This window comes from Heteronotia binoei, chromosome 6, assembly GCF_032191835.1.
Source record: "Heteronotia binoei isolate CCM8104 ecotype False Entrance Well chromosome 6, APGP_CSIRO_Hbin_v1, whole genome shotgun sequence".
Classification (NCBI taxonomy): Eukaryota; Metazoa; Chordata; class Lepidosauria; order Squamata; family Gekkonidae; genus Heteronotia; species Heteronotia binoei.
The window spans coordinates 4,359,137-4,381,927 of NC_083228.1; the positions used below are offsets into that span (position 1 = coordinate 4,359,137).

A 22,791-nucleotide genomic window follows, 5' to 3' on the forward strand; every position below is an offset into this window, starting at 1 on the left:
GTGGTTCAGTAGTAGAGCATCTGCTTGGGAAGCAGAAGGTCCCAGGTTCAATCCCCAGCATCTCCAACTCAAAAGGGTCCAGGCAAGTAGGTGTGAAAAACCTCAGCTTGAGACCCTGGAGAGCCGCTGCCAGTCTGAATAGACAAGACTGACTTAGGGAGGGATGGTGGCTCTGTGGTAGAGCATATGCTTGGGAAGCAGGAGGTCCCGGGTTCAATCCCTGGCATTTCCAACTAAAAAAGGGTCCAGGCAAGTAGGTGTGAAAAACCTCAGCTGGAGACCCTGGAGAGCCATGAATGGGACTGTGGCTCAATGGGAGAGCATCTGCTTGGGAAGCGGAAGGTCCCAGGTTCAATCCCCAGCATCTCCAACTCAAAAGGGTCCAGACAAATAGGCATGAAAAACCTCAGCTTGAGACCCCAAAGAGCTGCTGCCAGTCTGAGTAGACAATACTGACTTTGATGGACCGAGGGGGGGTCTGATTCAGTAGAAGGCAGCTTCATAGGTTCATACCCTTCCCAGTGACACCTGCTCCATGCCCAGAAGATGGCAGCAAAAAAACAAACAACCCTCCAAGATCCCTGGTAAAACTGGACTGAAGAAAAATTGCTGCCTGACCTCAAACTGGCCAACAGCACTTCCCTGCTGGGTGTCAAGCATGCTTATTTCTGTGACATAATGGGTTCTTAGACAAAGAGCAGGTCACCAGCTCTCCACTGCTCCCCCCCTTATTTATAACCATTGGGCAAGTAATAAATCCATCTGGCCCAAGGATGTTTATGCTACAGCCTGGCTGGTACCACTTTCAAGTCGCCTCTCCCAAAGGTTCACACAGACAGCTCTTATCTCCTGCTAGAGAAGTGTGAGAATGGGAGATGTTTTTAATAGCCTAAATTCCTTAGTAATAAGAGAGACAGTGTTTAGTAACCTTTATAGATAGCCTATATAGCAACTGTGCAACTCTGTATACCTCATTATTCCCAAGGCTTGTGTCCTTGGTACAGCTTCTGAGTTTCTAACAATAAAACAGCTTTGATTTAAAACAAAAGACTGCTTATTGAGAAATATTGACGCTTGACATATTGGGAGTAATTCTACTTGGGGACGTAACCGACTTGGAAACTGGCGGAGAGAGCTCCAGATAACATAGAAGCCCCTGAAAACCCAGAACGACCGATTGGCAAAGATCAAGGACCCGACACAGCCCTGAGACAAATGCTCCCTTGAAATACTCGACTCAAGTCTCTGTACTCTTCCGGGATCTCATTTAACTCCTCCCTGGTCAAACAGGCTATTTCAGGGAGGGGAGGCGGGTTCAGGCCCCACCAAGTTTCCCAATTATGCTTTTACATCATTTGTCAGGAAAACAGAGTCTTTGCTCACTGCAACGCACATACGTTGTGGTCTCTCAACCAACGAGCCCCAAGGACCACTGGGAAGTTAGCCAAGGGGGTTATTATGAACGTACGTTCCTCCCCATTCCCGGAGGTGTCAGCTTAGTCTTTAGAGTACAGCACCCCCCCACCCCCGTCATAGCAGAGCCGTCCAAGGAACTCCAAAGGGATCTGTTGAGGCTGGGTGAGTGGGCGTCAACGTGGCAGATGCGGTTCAATGTGGCCAAGTGCAAAGTAATGCACATTGGGGCCAAGAATCCCAGCTACAAATACAAGTTGATGGGGTGTGAACTGGCAGAGACTGACCAAGAGAGAGATCTTGGGGTCGTGATAGATAATTCACTGAAAATGTCAAGGCAGTGTGCGTTTGCAATAAAAAAGGCCAACGCCATGCTGGGAATTATTAGGAAGGGAATTGAAAACAAAACAGCCAGTATCATAATGCCCCTGTATAAATCGATGGTGCGGTCTCATTTGGAGTACTGTGTGCAGTTCTGGTCACCGCACCTCAAAAAGGATATTATAGCATTGGAGAAAGTTCAGAAAAGGGCAACTAGAATGATTAAAGGGCTGGAACACCTTCCCTATGAAGAAAGGTTGAAACGCTTAGAGCTCTTTAGCTTGGAGAAACGTCGACTGAGGGGTGACATGATAGAGGTTTACAAGATAATGCATGGGATGGAGAAAGTAGAGAAAGAAGTACTTTTCTCCCTTTCTCACAATACGAGAACTCGTGGGCATTCGATGAAATTGCTGAGCAGACAGGTTAAAACGGATAAAAGGAAGTACTTCTTCACCCAAAGGGTGATTAACATGTGGAATTCACTGCCACAGGAGGTGGTGGCGGCCACAAGCATGGCCACCTTCAAGAGGGGGTTAGATAAAAATATGGAGCAGAGGTCCATCAGTGGCTATTAGCCACAGTGTGTATGTGTGTGTGTGTGTATATATATATATATATATATATTTGGCCGCTGTGTGACACAGAATGTTGGACTGGATGGGCCATTGGCCTGATCTAACATGGCTTCTCTTATGTTCTTATGTCCATCTGCTCAAAACTGTTCAGCTGTCCCCACTCCCAGCCCTGTGACTAAGGTAGGGGCGATTAAGTCTTGACTGCACCTGGAGACTAACAAAGCTTGAACCTGTACATGGGTTCACTTGGGGTTCACTAGAACAACTGGCACTCAGAACAAAGCCCCCAGAGTTCATACCCATGGTGGCTCACCAAGACCTCGGACCTGCTGTCTGGCACCATTCACTGCACGTCATTCTTGTTTCCTGCTGTTCTTGCTTGACGATGGGTCCTTGCCGCCACTCCTGCTGTTGCCCATTGGGAGTGCCACTGCTGCTGCTCCATCCTTTCCCTTGCACGGGGCTCCTTCTAGTTGCCCTCTGGTCAGCATCTTGAGGGTTGATTCTTCACTATCTGCTCACAGCTCTCAATCTCGCACATCAGTTGCATCCACCCGAGCAAGGTGCGCAGGTCATCCATCATCAGCACCTTGGCTAGCAGGTTGGCGTTGAGTCACACTTTGTAGAATTTGACCTTCACACTTTCATTCCAGTCTCTCACTCACAAGCAGAGCATGGCTGAATATTCGCCCACAGATTTCAACCCCTGGCGCAGCTGCTTCATCATGGATCGGGCCCTCTCCTCCTCCTAGGGATCTTGGAATTGTTCTTGTAGGGCACAGAGAAAGTCCATCGCATTCAGCAAGCTGGGTGATCTGACCTTGCAAAATGTCATGCACCAGTCTGCTGCAGCACCCTCCAGTCGGGAGCCTAAGCAGTTCACTCGGCTGGCTTCACTGGGGATGGTGTCCCCCCCGCTCTCGGAAGAATTCCTGGGCCTGCACTAGGAAACAGCCCAACTTCTGGGGGGGGCATCAAACTTCCAGCTTTCCGATCCCCCTCTGGTCTGCCCCTCCCAGGCAGGGGGCCCCCTTACCGAGGATCGGTGGAGCAGGCTCCTCCTCTCCTTCCTGGTCAACTGGGGGGGGTCCCCTCCAAGGTCCCCTGTCTGTTTCTCTGGCTGGGCTGCCAAAACAGCCTGCAGGACAATCTGCACAAATTCTCCCAAGGGGGTTATCTTGTTACAGAGTTCTTCTCCCACAGCACAAATCTCAGCTCTCAGGTGCTCGTGTGCTTCATCGCTGGTGCCCCTCGTGTACTGCTGCTCCTCAGCTATCAACTCACCCCATGCCCGGTTGCTCCTTCTGGCTTGACCTTGGGTGCTGTTGGGTTCTCCAGCCATCCGGCATGTTTAGCAAAAGCCATGGGTGCCACTGTCAGGAAGTCGTTCCTGGCTATGCAACTGTGGCCTCATCGTCACATCTCAACAGCTCCCATCCCTGATATGTAATGTGCTTGGGGGTGGGAGGGTGAATCACATGGCTCCCTCATTCTGCTTCTTTGGGTTGGGACCTTTTGCCCCACCTTCCACACTGGACTTGGGTTCTGTTGTGCTGCCAGCCCCCTTCCCGTTCTCTCCAGCTTCACTCATGGTGCTGGGTGAATGTTAGGATTAGGGCCGTTTGCAGCTTCAGGATGAGTCTGGCAATATATAAGGTTTTACCCAGAATCTATCACAAGCCTTCTTGAGTAAATGCAAAAGAAGCTTTAATGGAGAAACGTATAAGAAGCACTTGTAGCATGTATACGTAAGGCCTTTGCCAGACTGATATAAAATGAAGTTTACAATCCAAACAAAGGCTACAGATTAACAGCCCATCACCCCCCTGCCTAGTTCTCCTGTTCAAAAGTCTTTGAATTATTTCTCAGGCTGCAATGTTGCTTTCTTCAAGGTCGCATTCCAGTTTACAGACATCTTTCGTTAGTACCTATCTTCTGTTACCAGGGAGACGAGATTAGGCCCTGGCTTCCCACCATGGCTTACCCTCTACTGTGGCCTCCTTTGTTAACAACACTATTCTACATAAATCTTAAAAGTATATAATATCCTAATACATGAGTTAGTACAGTCATGAATATATGTATATAGATACATGTATGACTACAGACAACAACACAGTTATAGATATATGAGTACACTTTGGATAACTGGCTCTTCATCAGCAATGACACTACTATTAGGAAAATCAGCAAACTGTTTCTAACCCACAAGCTTGAAACAAATCCTTGTCAGGGACTTGTACCTGACAGTAAGGTCCACTGAAACCCCTAGATCCTTTCTGCACATACTACTGCCAAGATAAGTCTCCCCCAGAACTTGACATTTGTCCCTGTTAAAATTAATTTAATTTGTTTTAGCTCAATTTTCCAGCCTGTCAAGATCATCCTGTATCCTGTTTCTGCCTTCTACTGTATTTGCAATCCCTCCCAATTTCGTATCATCTGCAAATTTAATAAGCATTCCCCTCCATTCCTTTATCCAAATTATTTATAAAGACGCTGAACAAAACAGGTGTCAGGACAGATCCTTGAGGCACTCCACTTGCCCCTCCTCTCCAAGAGGATAAGGAACCCTTCACAAGCACTCTTTGCATGCTATTTGTCAAACAGTTACAAATCCACCCAACAATAACAGATCTAAGCCACCATTTAGCTACTAGTCAACATAAATGCTATGTGAAACCTTATTGAAATCAAGATAAATTATGTGTACAGCATTCCCCTGATCCAGCAAGAGAGTAACTTTCTCAAAAAAAGAGATCAGGTTAATCTGGGATGACTCGTTCTTGAGAAACCCATGCTGGGTCTTAGTAACCACAGCCATCTTTTCTAAATGCAAGGATTAACTGATGATTTCACCCAAGTGAGCAGCTGTGTTGGTCTGAAGCAACAGAACAAAGTTAGAGTCCAATGTAAGATTGCTATTTCTGTTTCCATTTCATGTGCACATGAAAGCTCGCACCCTGAATAAAGCTCTGTTGGTCTTAAAGTTGTCACTGGACTCTAACTTTGTTTGATGATTTCTTCTAAAACTTTTCCAGGTATAACCTACGGAGCTTCACAGCTGGAAAATAAAGGCAAGGGGGGGGGGGCTCTCTTCGGTACACACTCAGACAGGCAAGGAGGCTATGAAGTCCTGAGTGCCACAGGAAAAGGCAGCCTCAGCACCAATACTGCAAGTTCCCCAGAGCTAGAATCTTGGGGGGGGGGGGCGGGGGGGACGGGAACATCACCCCCCAAGAACAGGTCTACATGCTCAGTCCAGGGAAGGAAGGGGGGTTGCTATTCAACAAGCCTCAGTTGCCAACAAGCCCTCCAGAGGTGCAAATACTTTAAATTGGTACATTTAGTAAATGAACATCCCCCCCCCTTCCCAACATCTGTAGCTGGGAAGACAAGCCCGCTTAGCACAAGGAATATAACACCATTCCCATTTGTGAGCCGAATTCCCGCCATGAGCGCAAATCACAGTGCAGCACTGGAGACCACGATGCCCCCACGCCCTGCCACATAACTCAGCCTGGCCCCTGGCCTCTCAGACCCCACTCCTGTGCTGGAGCTCAGGGCCTGTGACCTGTCGCTGGGCTTTTGTTCATGTTCTTTCTAGACACGGTACCTGTTTGTGGACGTCTGTGGGGGAGAAATCCCCAAACGCCTGCCAGCCATTCTCATCATCTTCATAAAACCGCACCTCAATATCATCTAGAGAAGGAAGAGGCACTCATTAGAAGAATTTCAGAGCACAGACTCCCCAAAACTAGCAGACTTCTCCATTTCTCAAAATTCACAGAATCACAGAGCTGGAAGGGACTCCAGGGTCATCTAGTCTATAGGGTGACCATAATGTCTGAAGGCCAGCCAGGGACACCTGGGGGGGGGGGGGGAAGGTAGGGGTGTGCGCGCGGTCGCCGGAAACAGGAAGTGACATCACTTCCGGTGACGTCATGCCACCGCCGGAAACAGGAAGTGACGCCACTTCCTGTGACATCATTTCCCCCACGTCACCTGCCGGAAACGGGAAGTGACATCACTTCCTGTGACATCACTTCCCCCAAATGACATCATTTCCCCCAAGTGCCACTGCCGGAAACAGGAAGTGACTTCACAGCACTTCCTGTGACGTCCCCAAAAATCCCCCAAATATCACCGCCGGAAACAATTTTGTTCTCAAATCCTGTATATACTTCATCAGTATATGGGATAAGGCACTTTCTCAACTGTGCTGCATAATGCAGCCTATTTATTTTGTCCTGTTTGCTCTGTTGGCTCTATCTGAGCCACCTTCATCACTTTCGGGGTGTGGATCCCCCAGTGGGGTGGTCTCCCGACTCCCTCCGCCGGCTATTTTTGATAGCCCTGCGCCCCCTCTTTCATTTGATATGTGTCCCGTGCGGGTGCCACCCTCCCGCCAGGAGATGCCGCAAAATGAGCCCCCTTGAGGCTTATGGCGGCAGGGCTCGGGGGAAGCGAGCTAGACTGCTGTTCTTTTGAGGGGTTATAGAGTGTTTCGAGCCCGTCCCTGTGGCATCGGTCCCATCGTTGTGGGACCCAGGGGGCCGGCGCAGCGGCACGCCGAAGCAGCCTGTCACTAATAACACAGGTCGAGATGCAGGACAGGAACCCGGAAGTGACCGACAGGCTGCTTCAGCGTGCCGCTGCGCCGGGACGCTCCTTCCCTCACTCGCCGCCTTCCCCGCCGGCGCCCGCGGCCCACCGCCTCCGGGGCTGGCTAAACCGGGACCTTTAATGGTCCCGGTATAGGCAGCCCGGGAGGCGGGAATTGGTGGCCAGAACCGGGAAAGTCCCGGGAGACCGGGACGGTCTGGCCACCCTACTAGTCTAACCCCCTGCACAATGCAGGAACTCCATGAATACCTCCCCCTAAATTCACAGGATCTTCATTGCTGTCAAATGGCCATCTAGCCTCTGTCAGAAAACCTCCAAGGAAGGAGAGCCCACCAGCTTCTGAGGAAGCCTGTTCCACTGAGAACCTCTCTAATTGTCAGGAAGTTCTTCCTAATATTAAGCCGTAAACTCTTTTGATTTAATTTCAACCTATTGGTTCTGGTCCTACCTTTTGGGGCCACAGAAAACAAATCCCCACCGTCCTCTATGTGACAGCCCTTCAAGTACTTGAAGATGGTGATCCTATCACCTCTCAGCCGCCTTCTCTCCAGGCTAAACATCCCCAGCTCCTTCAACCTTTCTTCACAAGACTTGGTCTCCAGACCCCTCACCATCTTTGTTGCCCTCCTCTGGACCCGTTCCAACTTGTCTCAATCCTTCTTCATTTCACTCTACCCTCCTCTGCCTGCTTGGCCAGCTGCCCCTCTGCTCCCCTCCCTTCCACATCCCTCTCCCCACTTCACCCCCTCTGTGTCTTTTAGGGGTCTCCCTCCTGCCTCTCCCCTGCACAGGCCCTCAGGAGAAGCCCAGCAAGCGGCTTCCTTGGATTACTCCTCTGGAGGTCCACAGCAGCAAAGGCCCTTTCCTCCTGACGCCTGACACTGACTCCAAGCAGGTCCCACTGGAAGGAGCACACTGCCAGCATCCACTCCATAGCAAGCGGGTCTCTGAAATGCCCATCTTGGGAAGACAAAAGGAGGCCGGAGTCTGAGGAGCCAGGCCAGAGTTCCCTCCTCCCTCGGTGCTCCCGGGCCCCATGCCCCAAGGCTCTCACGGGAAACATCACGGCTCTTGGCCCAGGGAGGGAGGGAGGGAGGGGAAAGGGTTGCACTGACCTTTCTGGACTTTGTCACACAGCAGGTAAACTTCATCTCCCCCCCGCACAGAGCCAGCCGTCTTGTCCATCCGGGAGATCTTCAGGTTGGAGGCTCCTGGGGACTCTGCAGCACAACAGCCAGAGGAAGCAGGGGCACAGCCTCAGCCCCAGAGAGCCTGCACGCGAGGCAGGAATGCCCTCTGGCGCTGGAACAGCCTCAGAAATCCCCCCCCCCCCGCATCACTCACTCCCAAGCCCCTCAGGAGTCTGAGATGAGGCCCTCCTCCTCCTGCTGCTCCCACAGGCGGGGAGGGGAAGCGGACCTTGTCTGACTAGGCCCAGGGGCTCAGGAAGGGGGGGAGCTGCCTGGGAGGAGGAGGAGGTGGCACAATCCCTTGCAGGGGGCAGACCCCAAGAGAAGGCTAGAGGCACAGCTCAGATCTTAACAAAACCAGCACAACAGTCTGCAAGCACAAAACCAAGAAAGCTTTATGCGGCTGGATTAGAAAATAAAAAACTGAGCAGCTTCTCTTTTTTTGGAGGGGGGAGGGAAACTCAGATGTGGCCCTGCTTAAACACCTGATAGATTCCAGCATCCCAGAAGCAGAAATCAGGCTCAACAGTCCCTTCACTCTCTGTCTCTCCCCCACCCTCCCGGCAGCTGCTCCAGCCAGAGGGATTCTGAAGGGATTTCTCACAACACAAGAACTCGTGGGCATTCAATTAAATTGCTGAGCAGTCAAGTTAGAATGGATAAAAGGGAGTCCTTCTTCACCCAAAGGGTGATTAACATGTGGAATTCACTGCCACAGGAAGTGGCGGCGGCTAAAAGCACAGACAGCTTCAAGAGGGGACTGGATAAACATCTGGAGAAGTGATCCATTAGTGGCTATTAGCCACAGCTTATTGTTGGAACTCTCTGTCTGGGGCAGTGATGCTCTGTATTGTGCTGGGGGGGTGCAAAGTGGAAGGGCTTCTAGCCCCACTTGTGAACCTCCTGATGGCACTTGGGTTTGTGGGTTTTTTTGGCCACTGTGTGACAGAGAGTATTGGACTGGATGGGCCATTGGCCTGATCCAACATGGCTTCTCTTATGTTCTTATGTTCAGACAGAGGCTACCCTGGCAGAAGAGGCCCAGCCCAGCCCCCCACCCTGCTGAATCTCCCCCAGCAACTTCCAGCTGCAAAGGGTGCCATTGAGTCAGATGTGCCTGGGGAAATTTCATTTGTTTGATTTAAAACATTTCTATGCTGCTTTCCATCCCCCAGAACATTCCAACAATTAAACAACATTAAAATTGTAACATACTTCAAATAAAGACAGAGGAATACTACCCAAACCAGGGAGGACGGCCACTCTTTGAGTGCGATCTGTCAACCAGTTACAGATCCACCAAACGGTAACAGGATCCAAACCACATTTGGATCCTGTTACCGTTTGGTGGATCTGTAACTGGTTGATGTATAGGTGGTATATGACTCCTAAAAAATTGGCAAAGATGAGTAAAAAGATGTCGGATAGATGTTGGAAATGTAAAAAACATGAAGGTTCTTTTTATCATATGTGGTGGACATGTGGAAGAGCGAAAAAGTTCTGGCAGATGATACAACAAGAAATATCTAAAATTCTGGGATATGACTTCAAGAAAGTAGCAGAGACTTTTCTGTTGGGATTACAAATGGAAAAATTTCCAAAAGAAGACAGAACTTTAATTTGGTACTTGCTCTCAGCTGCTAGGACATTGTATGCGCAGTTGTGGAAGCAAGAAAAAATACCAGAGAAATGGGATTGGATTGTGAAAGTTTTATCGTGGAGTGAGATGGATAAACTAATAAGAATCCTAAGAGACTATGATTTGGAAGTGTTTAAATGGGAGTGGAAGAAATTTAGATGTTATGTAGAGAAAGAATGGAATGTAAAAAGACATTGGACAATTTTTTTAATAATGATTAAGTATTAGAAAAAGGTAGAATATAAATTTAGATTTTTATAGTTAAGGGTACCTTTATAAGTTAACTTTAAGTATATAACTTCGGTGGGAGTCTAGTAATGGAGGAAGGGGGATTAGAAAATATCATATGGGTTAGAGATAGAGACAATATAAATGGATATTGTTACCATGTTATCAATAAAATTGTTTAAAACAAAACAAAAGCCTTACTGAAATCAAGATAAACGACGTCTACAGCATTCCCCTGATCCAGCAAGGTAGTCACTTTCTCAAAAAAAGACATCAGGTTAGTCTGACCATGACTTGTTCTTAAGAAACCCATGCTGGCTCTTAGTAATCACATTCATTCTTTCTAAATGTTCTAAATGTTCCGACTGTTTGATGATTTGTTCTAGGTATAGATGTCAAGCTGATGGGTCAGTAGTTACCTGGATCATCTTTGTTCCCCTTCTTGAAGATGGGGACAACATTCACCCGCCTGCAGTCTTCCAGCACCTCTCCTGTTCTCCAAGAATTCTCAAAAATAATAGCCAGAGGCTCAGAAATTACATCTGCAAGCTCTTTTAGAGCTTAGTCCAGCCTTCTGTCTCACACAGTGGCCAACCAGTTCCTCTGGAGGGACAACAACAGGGCAGAGAGGCAGAGGCCTTCCCCTGAGAAGAACATCAGAAGAGCCCTGATGGGTCTGACCACTGAGGGTCCACCTAGTCCAGTCTCCTGTCTTTCACAGGTGCCAACCAGTTCCTCTGGAGGGCCAACAACAGGGCACAGAGATGAGGCCTGCCCCTGAGAAGAACATCAGAAGAGCCCTGCTGGATCAGACCAGTGAGGGTCCATCTAGACAAGCCTCTTGTCTCACACAGAGGCCACAATAGTTCCTCTGAAAGGCCAACAATAGGGCAGAAAGGCCGAGGCTTTCCCCTGAGAAGAACATCAGAAGAGCCCTGATGGGTCTGACCACTGAAAGTCCACCTAGTCCAGCCTTCTGTCTCACACAGTGGTCAGCCAGTTCCTCTGGAGGGCCAACAACAGGGCAGAGAGGCCAAGGCCTTCCCCTGAGGAGAACATCAAAAGAGCCCTGCTGGATCAGACCAGTGAGGGTCCGTCTAGTCCAACCTCCTGTCTCACACAGAGGCCAACCAGTACCTGGAGGGCCTGGAGGGCCAACAGCAGGGCAGAGAGGCTGAGGCCTTCCCCTGAGAAGAACATCAGAAGAGCCTTGCTGGATCAGACCAGCGAGGGTTCATCTAGTCCAGCATCTTGTCTCACACAGTGGCCAGCCAGTTCCTCTGGCCTCTGGAGGGCCAACAACAGGGTAGAGAGGCTGAGGCCTTTCCAGGAGAAGAACATCAGAAGAGCCCTGCTGTATCAGACCAGTAAGGGTCCATCTAGTCCAGCCTCCTGTCTTCTCACACAGTGGCCAGGCAGTTCCTCTGGAGGGCCAACAACAGGGCACAGAGATGAGGCCTTCCCCTGAGGTTGCCTCCTGGCTCTGGGATTCAGCAGTTCAGAACCTCTGAACGTGGAGGTTCCCCTCCATCACCTTGGCTAGTAGCCACTACTAGACGTAGCCTTCATGAATCTATCAAACCTCCCCCCACTTTAAAGCTGTTCATTCCTGTGGCCATCACAACATCCTCTAGCAGCAAATTCCACATTTTCATCACTCTCTGACCAAAGTTTCCCTGAAGAGGAGGACACAATAACTCCTGAGTGGCAAAGTAGGTGCTTGAAAACACTCCCCCAGATGGCGGACTGAGGACTGCACTCACTGCTGTCGTGAATGGGGTCCGAGATTACTGGCTTCAAGGCGAGAGTAAAGTCTCCGCTGCTGTCGCGCAGGTAGGCGCTGAAGCGCAGGCGGACAATGCTCAGGTCCATCGACTTCTTCAGCTCCTTGGCCTCATGCTCAGTGGCCTCCAGCTCCGATTCTGCCAAAGCAGACGCCATGCTGTGGTGAGGGAAGGTGCTGGGAACCCTGCCCCCCACCTGCCCCACAGTGCTACCTCCAGCACAGGTCTATGCAGCAAGGGGGGCTGCTGTGAGCCCATCAGAAGGAGCCCCAGTCCCCTTGCTGCGAGTTGTGCCACTGCAGGGCCACAGGGAATGCTAGTCCACTTGGGACCACCATCTTCTCCTTCTGACATCTGCTGGGGGGCGGGGATGGGGGGATGGCAGTTTCTGGCTGCATCTGTGAGGCTGAGCTGGCTGAACTGACCGTGTCGAGGGGTGTGATGCTGCTGCACCCTTTCCCTGCTTGACCCATGGAGGTGGACGGGGAGGGAGGCTGTGGGAACACAACTTTCCAAAGGCCACCGGCTTGGGGTGTGGCAGAGGCCAGGCCCTGGGCTGCTCACAGACAGCAGCACTGCCCACTGGGCAAGACAGGGCCTTGGCAGGGAACTTACACCCCGCTTCTCAGCCTGGGAAAGAGAGACAACCCCCCCTCCCCAACGAGGTCCAAGTCTCGTGAGGCAGAGGGCCCCTGAGCACCTGGGGGCCAGACTGACCGGCTCCATTTTTGCCCTGACTGAGCAGAAGGCAGCGGATACAGCAGCCCTCGTCCCTTTCCTCATCCAGAGAGGCTGGAGGGCTCAGGGAGTGGGGGGGGACTCAGAAGTTGAGTCTGACGATTAAAGCAAGCTGCATATATTTATTCCACTCGATAAGGATTAAAAATGAGAAAAATACTTAACAAATAAAATACAATCCTTGAACAGTACTATCAGTACGTCCAAACTTCCCTACAGGCCAAAAACAGACCAAATACATAAAACCAACAGGCCAAAGGCGTTTCAGCTTCACGTGCCTTCTTCAGTGGCTTGTCGTCATAGTCCAAGAGCACACACTTGTAAACCTTCTAAAACCCATCTATACAAGGATATCTATACAGCTGAGCACACTCAAGAAATGCTAAACGCTGGGCTACAGGGAGAAAAATTGTCGAGAAAAAACGCACCTTTTGAGAGTTGACTCAAAAATATACAATAGGTCTATTTATGAGAAGTCAACCTCAATTTGGAATACTATAAACCTGCCCCCATCCCGCCAGAGATGGGTTTGGGTTTAAAAGGTTTGCAAGAGTGTGCTCTTGGACAATGACGACAGGTTACAGAGAAGGCACATGAAGCTGAAACGCCTTTGGCCTGTTGCCTTTATGTATGCAAGCCTCTGGGTCTGTAGTGAAGTTTTGACATACTGATAGTAATATTCAATGTCTAATTTATTTTTGGAGTATTTTTCACATTTTTAATTGTCATAGAGTGGAATAAACATATGTAGCTTGTTTTAATTGTCAAACTCAACTTTTTGGGGCCCCCCTGTTTAAGTGGTTGGGTTTCTTTCCCCTTTGGTTGGTTTGGGGCCAAGGAAATCTGCCCAGTGATCCCCTCACCTGCCCAACACTTTAACAGCAACAACCCCCAGAATCCAAGTTGCTCAGAAAATCCGACTTGTTTTAGGGATAAGCTGACAAAGTGGCAAGAAAAAGGGGCTCTGCCCGGCTCCTGCCATCCCCCCATCTGCTTCCACTCACCTGCCCTAAAAGGGCCTTCACCTTGAAGCACACCTGAGAGTCCAAGGGGCACAATCCCACTCGTGTTGCAAGGAAATCACCCAGTGTTTGGACGGGGGGGTGGGGGATGGAAACTCACAAGGACCAGCCCCAAGCCACGACTTCCTCCTGCTCGCCACGCTCTCCTTCCTGGCTCAGCTCACCTGTCAGAGGCTGCAGCCTGGTGCGCATCTTCTGCTTATTCAGTTTTTCCTTGATGATCTCCAGCATGTTTTTCTTTGTCACGTGAAGCACACCCAGGTTATTGAATCTGAGAAAGGGCACATCCGCACAGCATTTGAACTCAAGACACACAGCTACCCCCTCCCCACTTGGCTCCTGTGGCCGAAAGCAGACTACTGAAGGCAACCGCAGGGGCAGACCCGTCTCTCAGGGCCACCTGTCCTTCCAAGGATCACTTGTGACAAAAGAATATGGGAAGGTCACAGACCCACACGGGAGCCACTGGAAGACAAGGCTCACGTGGCCAGAGGCCACCTGCATGCAAGGAGGCTCCCCAAGGCTCCCAGCACAGCCCACTGCACTCCCCCCACCATCACCCCACTGCAGGCTGGGTGTTCGGTTTGATTGGGACAGGGAGGGGGGGCCCCAGAATTCGACAGCTCCTGGCAGAACTGCAGCCCTGGCCTGCCAAGACCAACCCCGCACGCATCCAGCGGGTCAGGCTCTGCAGAGCTGTCTTTCTGTGAAAAGGCTGGGAGAGAAACATGGGGGGGGGGGAGGGAAATCGCTGAGCTGCGAGCCAGAGTGCCCCAATTTGAACCTCCTCTCAAACACAAACACATAAGGGAAGCCACCGCTGCTCGTCCCCCCCCCCCAATGCAACAATGAGAATAAAGGATCACATAGATAACGCAAGAGTGAAAGGGAGATTTTGTCTTTCATAGCAACTGTGTTTTTGTAGAAGCAAAGGGACACCCCAAAAGCAGAGTCTGCACTCTGCACCCCTGGGTCACCCTGTGTCCAGAGGATGGGAAGAAGGCTTCCTTAGAGGAAGAGGCGGCTTCTACAGCAGGAAGGAGAGTTTGATCTTGTAACAAGCAACGGCACAAACCTGCCCTGCTCCAAAGAGAGCACTGAAGGACAGCCAGGGACTTGGCTCCCTAGGCAGCAAGGGAGGGCCAGCTTCCAGCGCTGGCCTGACCCCCGCTCAGCCTTCCCGGGCCTCTGCTTCCGCCTTGCCATGGCACCCCCACTTAGCCCCTTCCCTGCCACTGCCTGCCCACAAGCTGCCTGACCGGACAGTGAGGTGGAGGAGGGAGGCAGAGAGGTGGGCAGAAGCAAGGGTGAGCAAGGCAGTGGTGGAGAAGGGCACCGGAGGTTGCAGGACAGTCCCCCCCCCCCAACCTGTCGGGTCGCACCGGCCCTGAGAACGGCAGGGGGTGCAGAAGCCTCTTCAGGCCTGAGCAGCGCCCAGCAGCTCAGGTACCCCCCAACACTGGCTGCTCCTTGGGAGGCACAGGCTCCTCCCTCTTTGTGAAAACTGACTGGTTGTCATGAAGCTCTGTGAACTTTTTAAAACGCAACCCAGACTCTAAAGAGTCTGCAGCACACTAGGTCAGAAGGAAGCCATGTCCAGGGGCTGGGCAAGGCAGTGCAAATGCTAAGCTGCTCACAGACGGAGGCAGAGGGGAGCTGGCGCATCGTTATTGGCATCTCAAGCCCTGCATGACAAGAGAGCAGCCAGCACCAAGGCGTTCTAGCCCTTCTGCAAGAGACAACAGGCTCCGCTGTCTGGTGTGGCTGGGGTACAGACGCACCCACGGAAAAGATCCCACTCTGTCTTGGGCAAAGAGCAGCACAATGGAATGTTCTTCATCTGGAGCAGTCGGGTTAAAATGGATAAAAGGAAGTACTTCTTCACCCAAAGGGTGATTAACATGTGGAATTCACTGCCACAGGAGGTGGTGGCGGCTACAAGCATGGCCAGCTTCAAGAGGGGGTTAGATAAAAATATGGAGCAGAGGTCCATCAGTGGCTATTAGCCACAGTGTGTGTGTGTGTGTGTATATATATATATATATATATATATATATATATATATATATATATATATATACACATACATACACATATATATAATTTTTTGGCCTCTGTGTGACACAGAGTGTTGGACTGGATGGGCCATTGGCCTGATCCAACATGGCTTCTCTTATGTTCTCTTATGAGCCCCAAAGGTCCCGGAAGGGCCAGAAATGCCACAGTAGCCGCCAAGCTGGTTCCTGGGACCATTAAGTACTCAAGTCCTGCAAGGGTGCTGGAGTCCCTTTGCTCAGTCCAGCTCAAAGGAAGCCATGCGCAAACAGGAGACCGGTCCTAATAGAGTCTGGGTCCCCAGCCCCCCTCCCCGCATACGTACTGCGCAGTCATGTCCTTGGGGCCCACCATCACCACGCAGTTCCCCGCTTCATTGCACTGCTTGCCCACCAGGCTGTGGGCGTGCACCTGCGGAGGGTCCGTGTGAGTCACCAGGTCCACTTCGATCTTCGCCTGCCCAACGTAATTAGAGATCTGCCAAAGAAAAGGGGTCAGTAAGGTTGAAATGTTCTTTGCTGGTAAGAAGGAAAGCAACTGTCCTGTGAGTTATACCCCTTTAGCCCACTAAGACTTACCCCCAACAACTGACACCAGGATTCCCCTCTACTCTCCAGCAGCCCCCAACGGGTTCCTCCCCACAGCAGCCTCCAGCTGCCCCAGAAGCCACAGAGGATAATGCAGGAAGAAGCCTCCCAGTCCCGTCCAGTACAAGAGCAAAACTGAGCCCTGGTGCATAGGCTGCCTCATGCAGCCCCATTTCTAAAGAAATGGGTCATCTACGCTGGAAGCCTCTGGCCAATGAACCGGCATCATCACCATCATCACATCCAGATAAAAGTTTAAAACATCCAGTGAAATTACAAAGTGATTCATTCTCTGGCATCACAAACAGGATCTGGGCCTCGATCAGGCAAACGGAGCAGCCAAGTCAAGAGCCCCACCTCCTGGCCTTCCGGCAGGCACCCACCGATGCTCCTGCTGCTCCCTCCCCAGCTCATTCGTTCTCTCTTGAGATGTTTATCCCACCCTCCCCACAAGCCGGCTCAGAGTGGATCACAACCAACGGGCATCTGAGTTCCTGCCCATGAGACTCCTCCACAACACTGCCCCCACATGCCAGGCTCCCAACATTGCAAAAACGTGCACAAAAGGACTCTTCAGCCTCATGACTTCTATGGAAAGCAGAAGCCAAGTCGTTCTGCAAGTCAGGGCAGAATTTCCTGGGCAGAGGCTGCACCAAGGGTCTCCCCTCTTGCCCAAACAGAGGGCCCCCCCAAATGTACAATGTCCAATTCATTACCCAAAGGTTGCGACCTGCTTCTCCTCACCTGAGACACCCCAATGCTACTGACTGCACCCACACAAATGCCCATATGCAGGGCAGAGGGAGAGCTGCTAGGCAGGCACCAAAGGAGGCAAACTACTGGGGGGGGGGGCAGGAATCACCACCACCACCATGTAAATTAATGGGGACGTATGCAGCCTCAGTGCTACATGTGATTCTGTACACTACAAGAAAACTGTAAGAAACAGACAGAAATATGAGTGATTCCCTTGTTAAGAAAGGAATGCCCAAGTTTTTTTTTTTAGGAATACCAGCAAATAAATGACTGATTGATATACAATAATGAGAAAAACTCAACAGCTGCTGATCACTTTCACCCTTGAAACCCGTTTGCACCCAACCATGTGAAATGACAGCAGCTTTTCCAAAAAAAGAGAGACAAACGCAGTCCTGTCACCTCCCCCCCACCCCCAAAACCATGACTGACCCTTCTAAACATTTTGTCTCTAAAGTAGTTATGGTCACTGCGAAGGAATGCATATTTTTCCCTGGGAGGTTTGAAAAGAGCAAAACCTCTGCATTTCAACACCCTCCACCCCCTCGGGCAGAGAACAGGAGGAGTGAAGGGTTTCCCAAGCTTATCTCAGCAACCTCATAAGAAATACTCACAGGTTTAACTAGAGACAATGGGACGGCCAAGCTCTCCCCCCCCCCCTTCAAGCAGGGAACAGAGCTATGGAGGAGGGAAATGCTAGAGGAATACCAGAAAGTTCATGTTCAGAATTTTTAGGAGAAGCTTCTCTGGCCTGGCCTGCCTGGGTCACTGAGAAGGGAAACAGAGATGATAAAAACTCCTTGCAGCAGCAGCAGGAGGAGGACTTTTTCCCATGGGTGCTGCATCCACAAGGAAGGCTGCAGCCATTGAGCAGGGGATTGGCCTAAAGAGCTGGCGCAAGCGTCAAGATAATCGCAACTCTGTGCAGATCTGTAACATCCCAAGCAAAAGCAGCTGCCATGTTTTAACATCTGATGGGACATGTAGAGAGAAAGGGACAGAGGATCTGCGTTTGACCCATTTCTTTCGGAATCCCCTCCTCAAGGGATTTGCTCAGTCTGGTGCTGTGCTAAAAGCACACTTGTAAACTTTTCCTTTTTAATAAATACTTTATAACTTTTGATTCTGGGAGTGGTTCTCGGAATCACACTGAGCTCTACCATCTGAAGAGGTGCGCCAGGGAGAAGGCAGGCAGCTGGCAAGCAGCCAGTCCTCCAGGGGCAGGAAGGCAGGAAAGTGCCCCCATGGGGATCTGACGCTGGGCAGCAGGGGCACCACACAGCCAAGGCCTAAGGGCTGGGAAGGGAAGCTGGGAGTCCTGACCCCTCCCCCCGACCCCAATGGCAATCCCGTACAATGGTCAGGTGGGGCAGCAAGTGACCCAAGAGTGAAAGAAAAGCCTCTCCAGGGGTGCATTTATGGCTGAGATTTGATTTTCATCCTGCCCTTTCCTGCACGCAGGGCAGCTCACACCCATTGCCTCAGCCAAAGGCCCAGCAGAATGGCTCCATTTTACAGGCCCTGGATTGAGAAAAAACCTAGGAAGGCAGGGTGGAAAGGGCCCTGCAGGCCACACAGACACAACTTAAAGAACTGTGGGAAACCATTAATAGCTCAGTGCGAAGATATACCCGTGGGACTTCCATTCATGCCCCAAAGGAAGGAATCCCTCTGCTGCTCCCTTACAGCCCGCTGGAAATGTGCAGCAGCAGGAGCAGCAGCCGACTCACACCCCACAAAGCCCCCTTGCTGCCCGCACTCACTACCTTTGAGGTCCTTCTTGCCCCCTTTACAAGCACAGGTCTCACAACACTGCTGGAGCCCTGCTCGCAACACGGCTTCCTCTTCCAGAACGTGGAGAGGGAACAAGGGGATCTGCTGCCTTGGACCCTCTCGCTGAGCGCCACCCTGCTATTAACTTGGTCTTAGTTGCCATTGACAAAGCCTCACACTGAAGAACCTTTTCCAGCTCCTTCATGGCTGTCTTTCCCAGTCTCAAACACTTTCTGAAATTTTGGGTGCCGTCTCCCCTTGTGGTGGATGATGGAACCAAGGAATAGGAAATGTTGAACAATTTCGATTTCTTCATTGTTAACCTTCAAGTTGTCTAATTCTCCAGTAATCAGAAGAAGAAGAGTAGGTTTTTCTACCCCACTTGTCTCTCCCTTGTGGAGTCTCAAAGCAGCTCACAATCACATCCCCTTCCTCTCCCCACAACAGGACAGGGAGGTCTGAGAATGGCAACAGGCCCAAGATCACCCAGCAGGCATCCTATGGAGGAGGAAGTGTGGGGAATCCAAGCGGGTTCTCTGCTCCTCTTAACTGCCGCCAACCCCCCCCCCCCCGCAGGCCTTTTATCTTCTTAATCCTCAGCTATAACCATGCTTTAACCTTCTCCATTTTAAGCTTCTGCTATTTTCTGCCAGCAGCGTGGTTTCATCTGCATAGCTCAGATCGTTAATGTTCCTTCCACCAATTTTCATTCCGCCTTCATCTAAATCTAACCCAGTTTTCTTTATATTATTTGAACAGACAGGGAGATAAAATACACCCCGTCTGACACATTTGCCAATTGGAAACCATTCTATTTTCTCCATATTCTGTCCTAACAATAGCCTCTTGTTCAGAGTACATTAAAACAATCGGATGCAGTAGCAAACCCATTGCTTTTAAAACCTAGCACATCTTTTCATGATCCACACGGTCAAAAGCTTTGCTGTAATCTATGAAACACAAACTGGATTTTTTTCGCCATCTACCGCGCATGGAGAAGGGTCAGCTAGGAGCATGTGGGGGAGGTATTGGTGAAGTTTCTGCATTGTGCAGGGGGTTGGACTAGAGGATCCTGGAGGTCCCTTCCAACTCTATGGTTCTCTGACTTTCTTCTGAACCATCCCAAGCAGCTCAGTGAGCGTTCAGGGAAGGCTCCTTCTCCAAACCTCAGTCAAGGGTCTGCGAACTGGCCAACTTCAGACAGAACTTTGGCTCAGGCCTGGGTCTGCCTCCCTCCTTGTGCCTTAAAGCATCTGAGGCTAGAAGAGAACCAATTAAATCATTTGCTAACACATTATGCAATTTGTAAAATATCAAAAAGTTGGCTGTCAGTAACACCTCCCTAGCTGGACAAAGGCTGGAGAACTGGGCTAAAACAAATACAATGAATTTCAATGGGGATAAATGTAAAGGTCTACATTTTGGTAGGAAAAACCCAATGCATGGTTATATGATGGGGAAGACCTGTCTTAGCAGTAGTAATGTGCAAAAAGGATCTAGGGGTCTTAGTGGATGGTACACAGAACATCAGTCAGCAGTGTGATGCGGTGGCTAAAAAGCCAAATGCAATTCTGGGCGGTATCAACAGAAGTCTAGTGTCCAGATCACATAAGAACATAAGAGAAGCCATGTTGGATCAGGCCAATGGCCCATCCAGTCCAACACTCTGTGTCACACAGTGGCAAAAAGAATTTTATATATGTGTGTGTGTATATATATATATACACACACACACACTGTAGCTAATAGCCACTGATGGACCTGTGCTCCATATTTTTATCTAACCCCCTCTTGAAGCTGGCTATGCTTGTGGCCGCCACCACCTCCTGTGGCAGTGAATTCCACATGTTAATCACCCTTTGGGTGAAGAAGTACCTCCTTTTATCCGTTCTAACCCGACTGCTCAGCAATTTCATTGAATGCCCACGAGTTCTTGTATTGTGAGAAAGGGAGAAAAGTACTTCTTTCTCTACTTTCTCCATCCCAGGCATAATCTTGTAAACCTCCATCATGTCACCCCACAGTCGACGTTTCTCCAAGCTAAAGAGCCCCAAGCGTTTCAACCTTTCTTCATAGGAAAAGTGTTCCAGCCCTTTAATCATTCTAGTCGCCCTTTTCTGGACTTTCTCCAATCACGCTTCTAACTCTGTGATTCTACTGTTTGCCACCCTAGCTGGACATCTGCCTGTTACTAAGGAGAAGGAGAGATTTCCAAGCAAACACAAAGCTTCCTGCAGGTTCTGGGTTTCCTCCTTCCATCTCAGCTCACAAGCCCTTTCCTAGGCAGACAGATGCTCACTCGGACCGTCGGGTAGGTCTTGTGCCCCTTCTCACTAGAGGCTCCTGGCAATCCACCATGCGATGGGCCTTCGCAGCCGTATCGGAATCTGAAGCCTCGCTGTGGACAGAGAAGTGAGAAAATCAGGCAGACAAATCCCATCAGAGGATGTGCATCAAAGCCCACTTGGACAGGACACGGCTGAGACACCCAGTAGTGGGGCCAGGTTGAGTTACTGCTGTTATGCAATGCCAGGTCCATAAATAATAAGACCTTGGTCCTCAGAGAGTTCCTGCTCGAGCAGGACGTGGACCTGGCTTGCGTGACTGAGACACTGTAGCCCTCTCCCTAATGGTTCCCCCGGGTTATTCAGTCTTTCACCAATCATGGACTAGCGGGCACGGGGGAGTGATGGCTCTATTCATACGAGAGGCTTACTCCTTTAGGGCTCTCCCAGCCCCGGAGATCATCGGTATTGAATGTGCCAGTCTGGCATGGGACGTTGCGGAGGGGTTGGCAATATGGCTGGTGTACTGTCCACCTAACACACCAGCCAGCGCCTTACCATCCCTGATAGAGGCCGTAGCAGGCTGGCATTGGAGTACCCAAGACTTGTGATTCTGGGTGACTTCAATGTCCATGCTGACAACACGGCCTCCAGTCAGCCGATGGACCTGGTGTCATCCATGGCGACACTGGGACTCTCCCAATTCGTTACATCACCCACTCACCAGGCAGGGCACATATTAAATTTGATCTTTGCGGCCGGGGTTTTGGTGGACGATATTACTGAGGAGGTGGTGCCATGGTCGGACCACTTTGCCCTCAAGGCTCGTGCGGATGTTCCACCCCAAGCCAGTTTGGGCAGCGAGCTTATTTTGGCTCACCCACAGAGTCTGATGGACCCTGAGCGGTTCCAAATGGCTCTATGGGATCCCTGGCCCCCTGGCAACTCTCTTGATGATCTGGTTGAGTCCTGGCGTGGCCGGTTCTCCAGAGTCATTGATGAGATCGCACCTCGACGCCCTCTGCACCCTCGCATTAAGCTGACCCCATGGTATACCCCAGAGCTGCAACAGCTGAAACGGGGACTCAGACAATTAGAGAGGCAATGGCGGTGTACTCGAGACGAAGCGAGTAGAACATCTTATAGAGAGTTTATGAGATCCTATGAGATTGCAGTCAAAGCCACAAAGATGACTTACTTTGTGGCCAAAATTGCATTTGCAAATTCGCACCCGGCGCAATTGTTTAGGATGATTCGGAATCTTACAACACTGCTGCAAGGCAGGCCAAATGCTAAAGAATTAGAGATAGGCTGTGAGGCTTTTGCGAATTTTTTTGCAGATAAGATCGCGTCACTCTGCCACGACCTCCCCGCCACCCTGGATACAGTATGTGAACTTGAGGCCCCATGCCTGTCTTCTGGTCCAGTCCTGGATTGCTTCAACACACTCAGCTTGGAGGAAGTTGACAGAATCCTCTCTACTGTATGCCCAACAACTTGTGATCTGGACCCATGCCCCTCCTGGCTAATTAAAGCTTGCCAGAGGGAGGTTAGGTGTCCTATACAGGACATCGTAAATAGATCCCTCTCGGAGGGACTTTTTCCAATGCCTCTTAAAGAGGCAGTGGTCCGCCCTCTCCTGAAAAAGTTTACATCAGATTCGACCGAATTGGCACATTACCAGTCGGTCTCAAATTTGCCCTTTTTGGGCAAAATTATTGAGAGGGCAGTAGCGTTACAGTTGCAGAGTTTTCTGGATGACGCTTCTGTTCTAGATCCCCACCAGTCCGGCTTTC

The 22,791-nt window shown here is 50.5% G+C and overlaps 1 protein-coding gene across 1 annotated transcript in view; it reads right to left on the reverse strand.

The window, feature by feature from the left end:
* The window catches only part of NFKB2 (nuclear factor kappa B subunit 2), a 51,353-nt gene that overhangs the window by 26,337 nt on the left and 2,225 nt on the right, over positions 1-22,791 (reverse strand). The window contains exons 4-9 of the mRNA XM_060240965.1: positions 21,010-21,108; positions 15,920-16,071; positions 13,704-13,810; positions 11,759-11,917; positions 8,054-8,158; positions 5,929-6,014 (exon numbers count right to left, since the gene is read on the reverse strand). Of these exons, the coding sequence (XP_060096948.1) occupies positions 5,929-6,014; positions 8,054-8,158; positions 11,759-11,917; positions 13,704-13,810; positions 15,920-16,071; positions 21,010-21,108 (708 nt within the window). The remainder of the gene's footprint in view (positions 1-5,928; positions 6,015-8,053; positions 8,159-11,758; positions 11,918-13,703; positions 13,811-15,919; positions 16,072-21,009; positions 21,109-22,791) is intronic.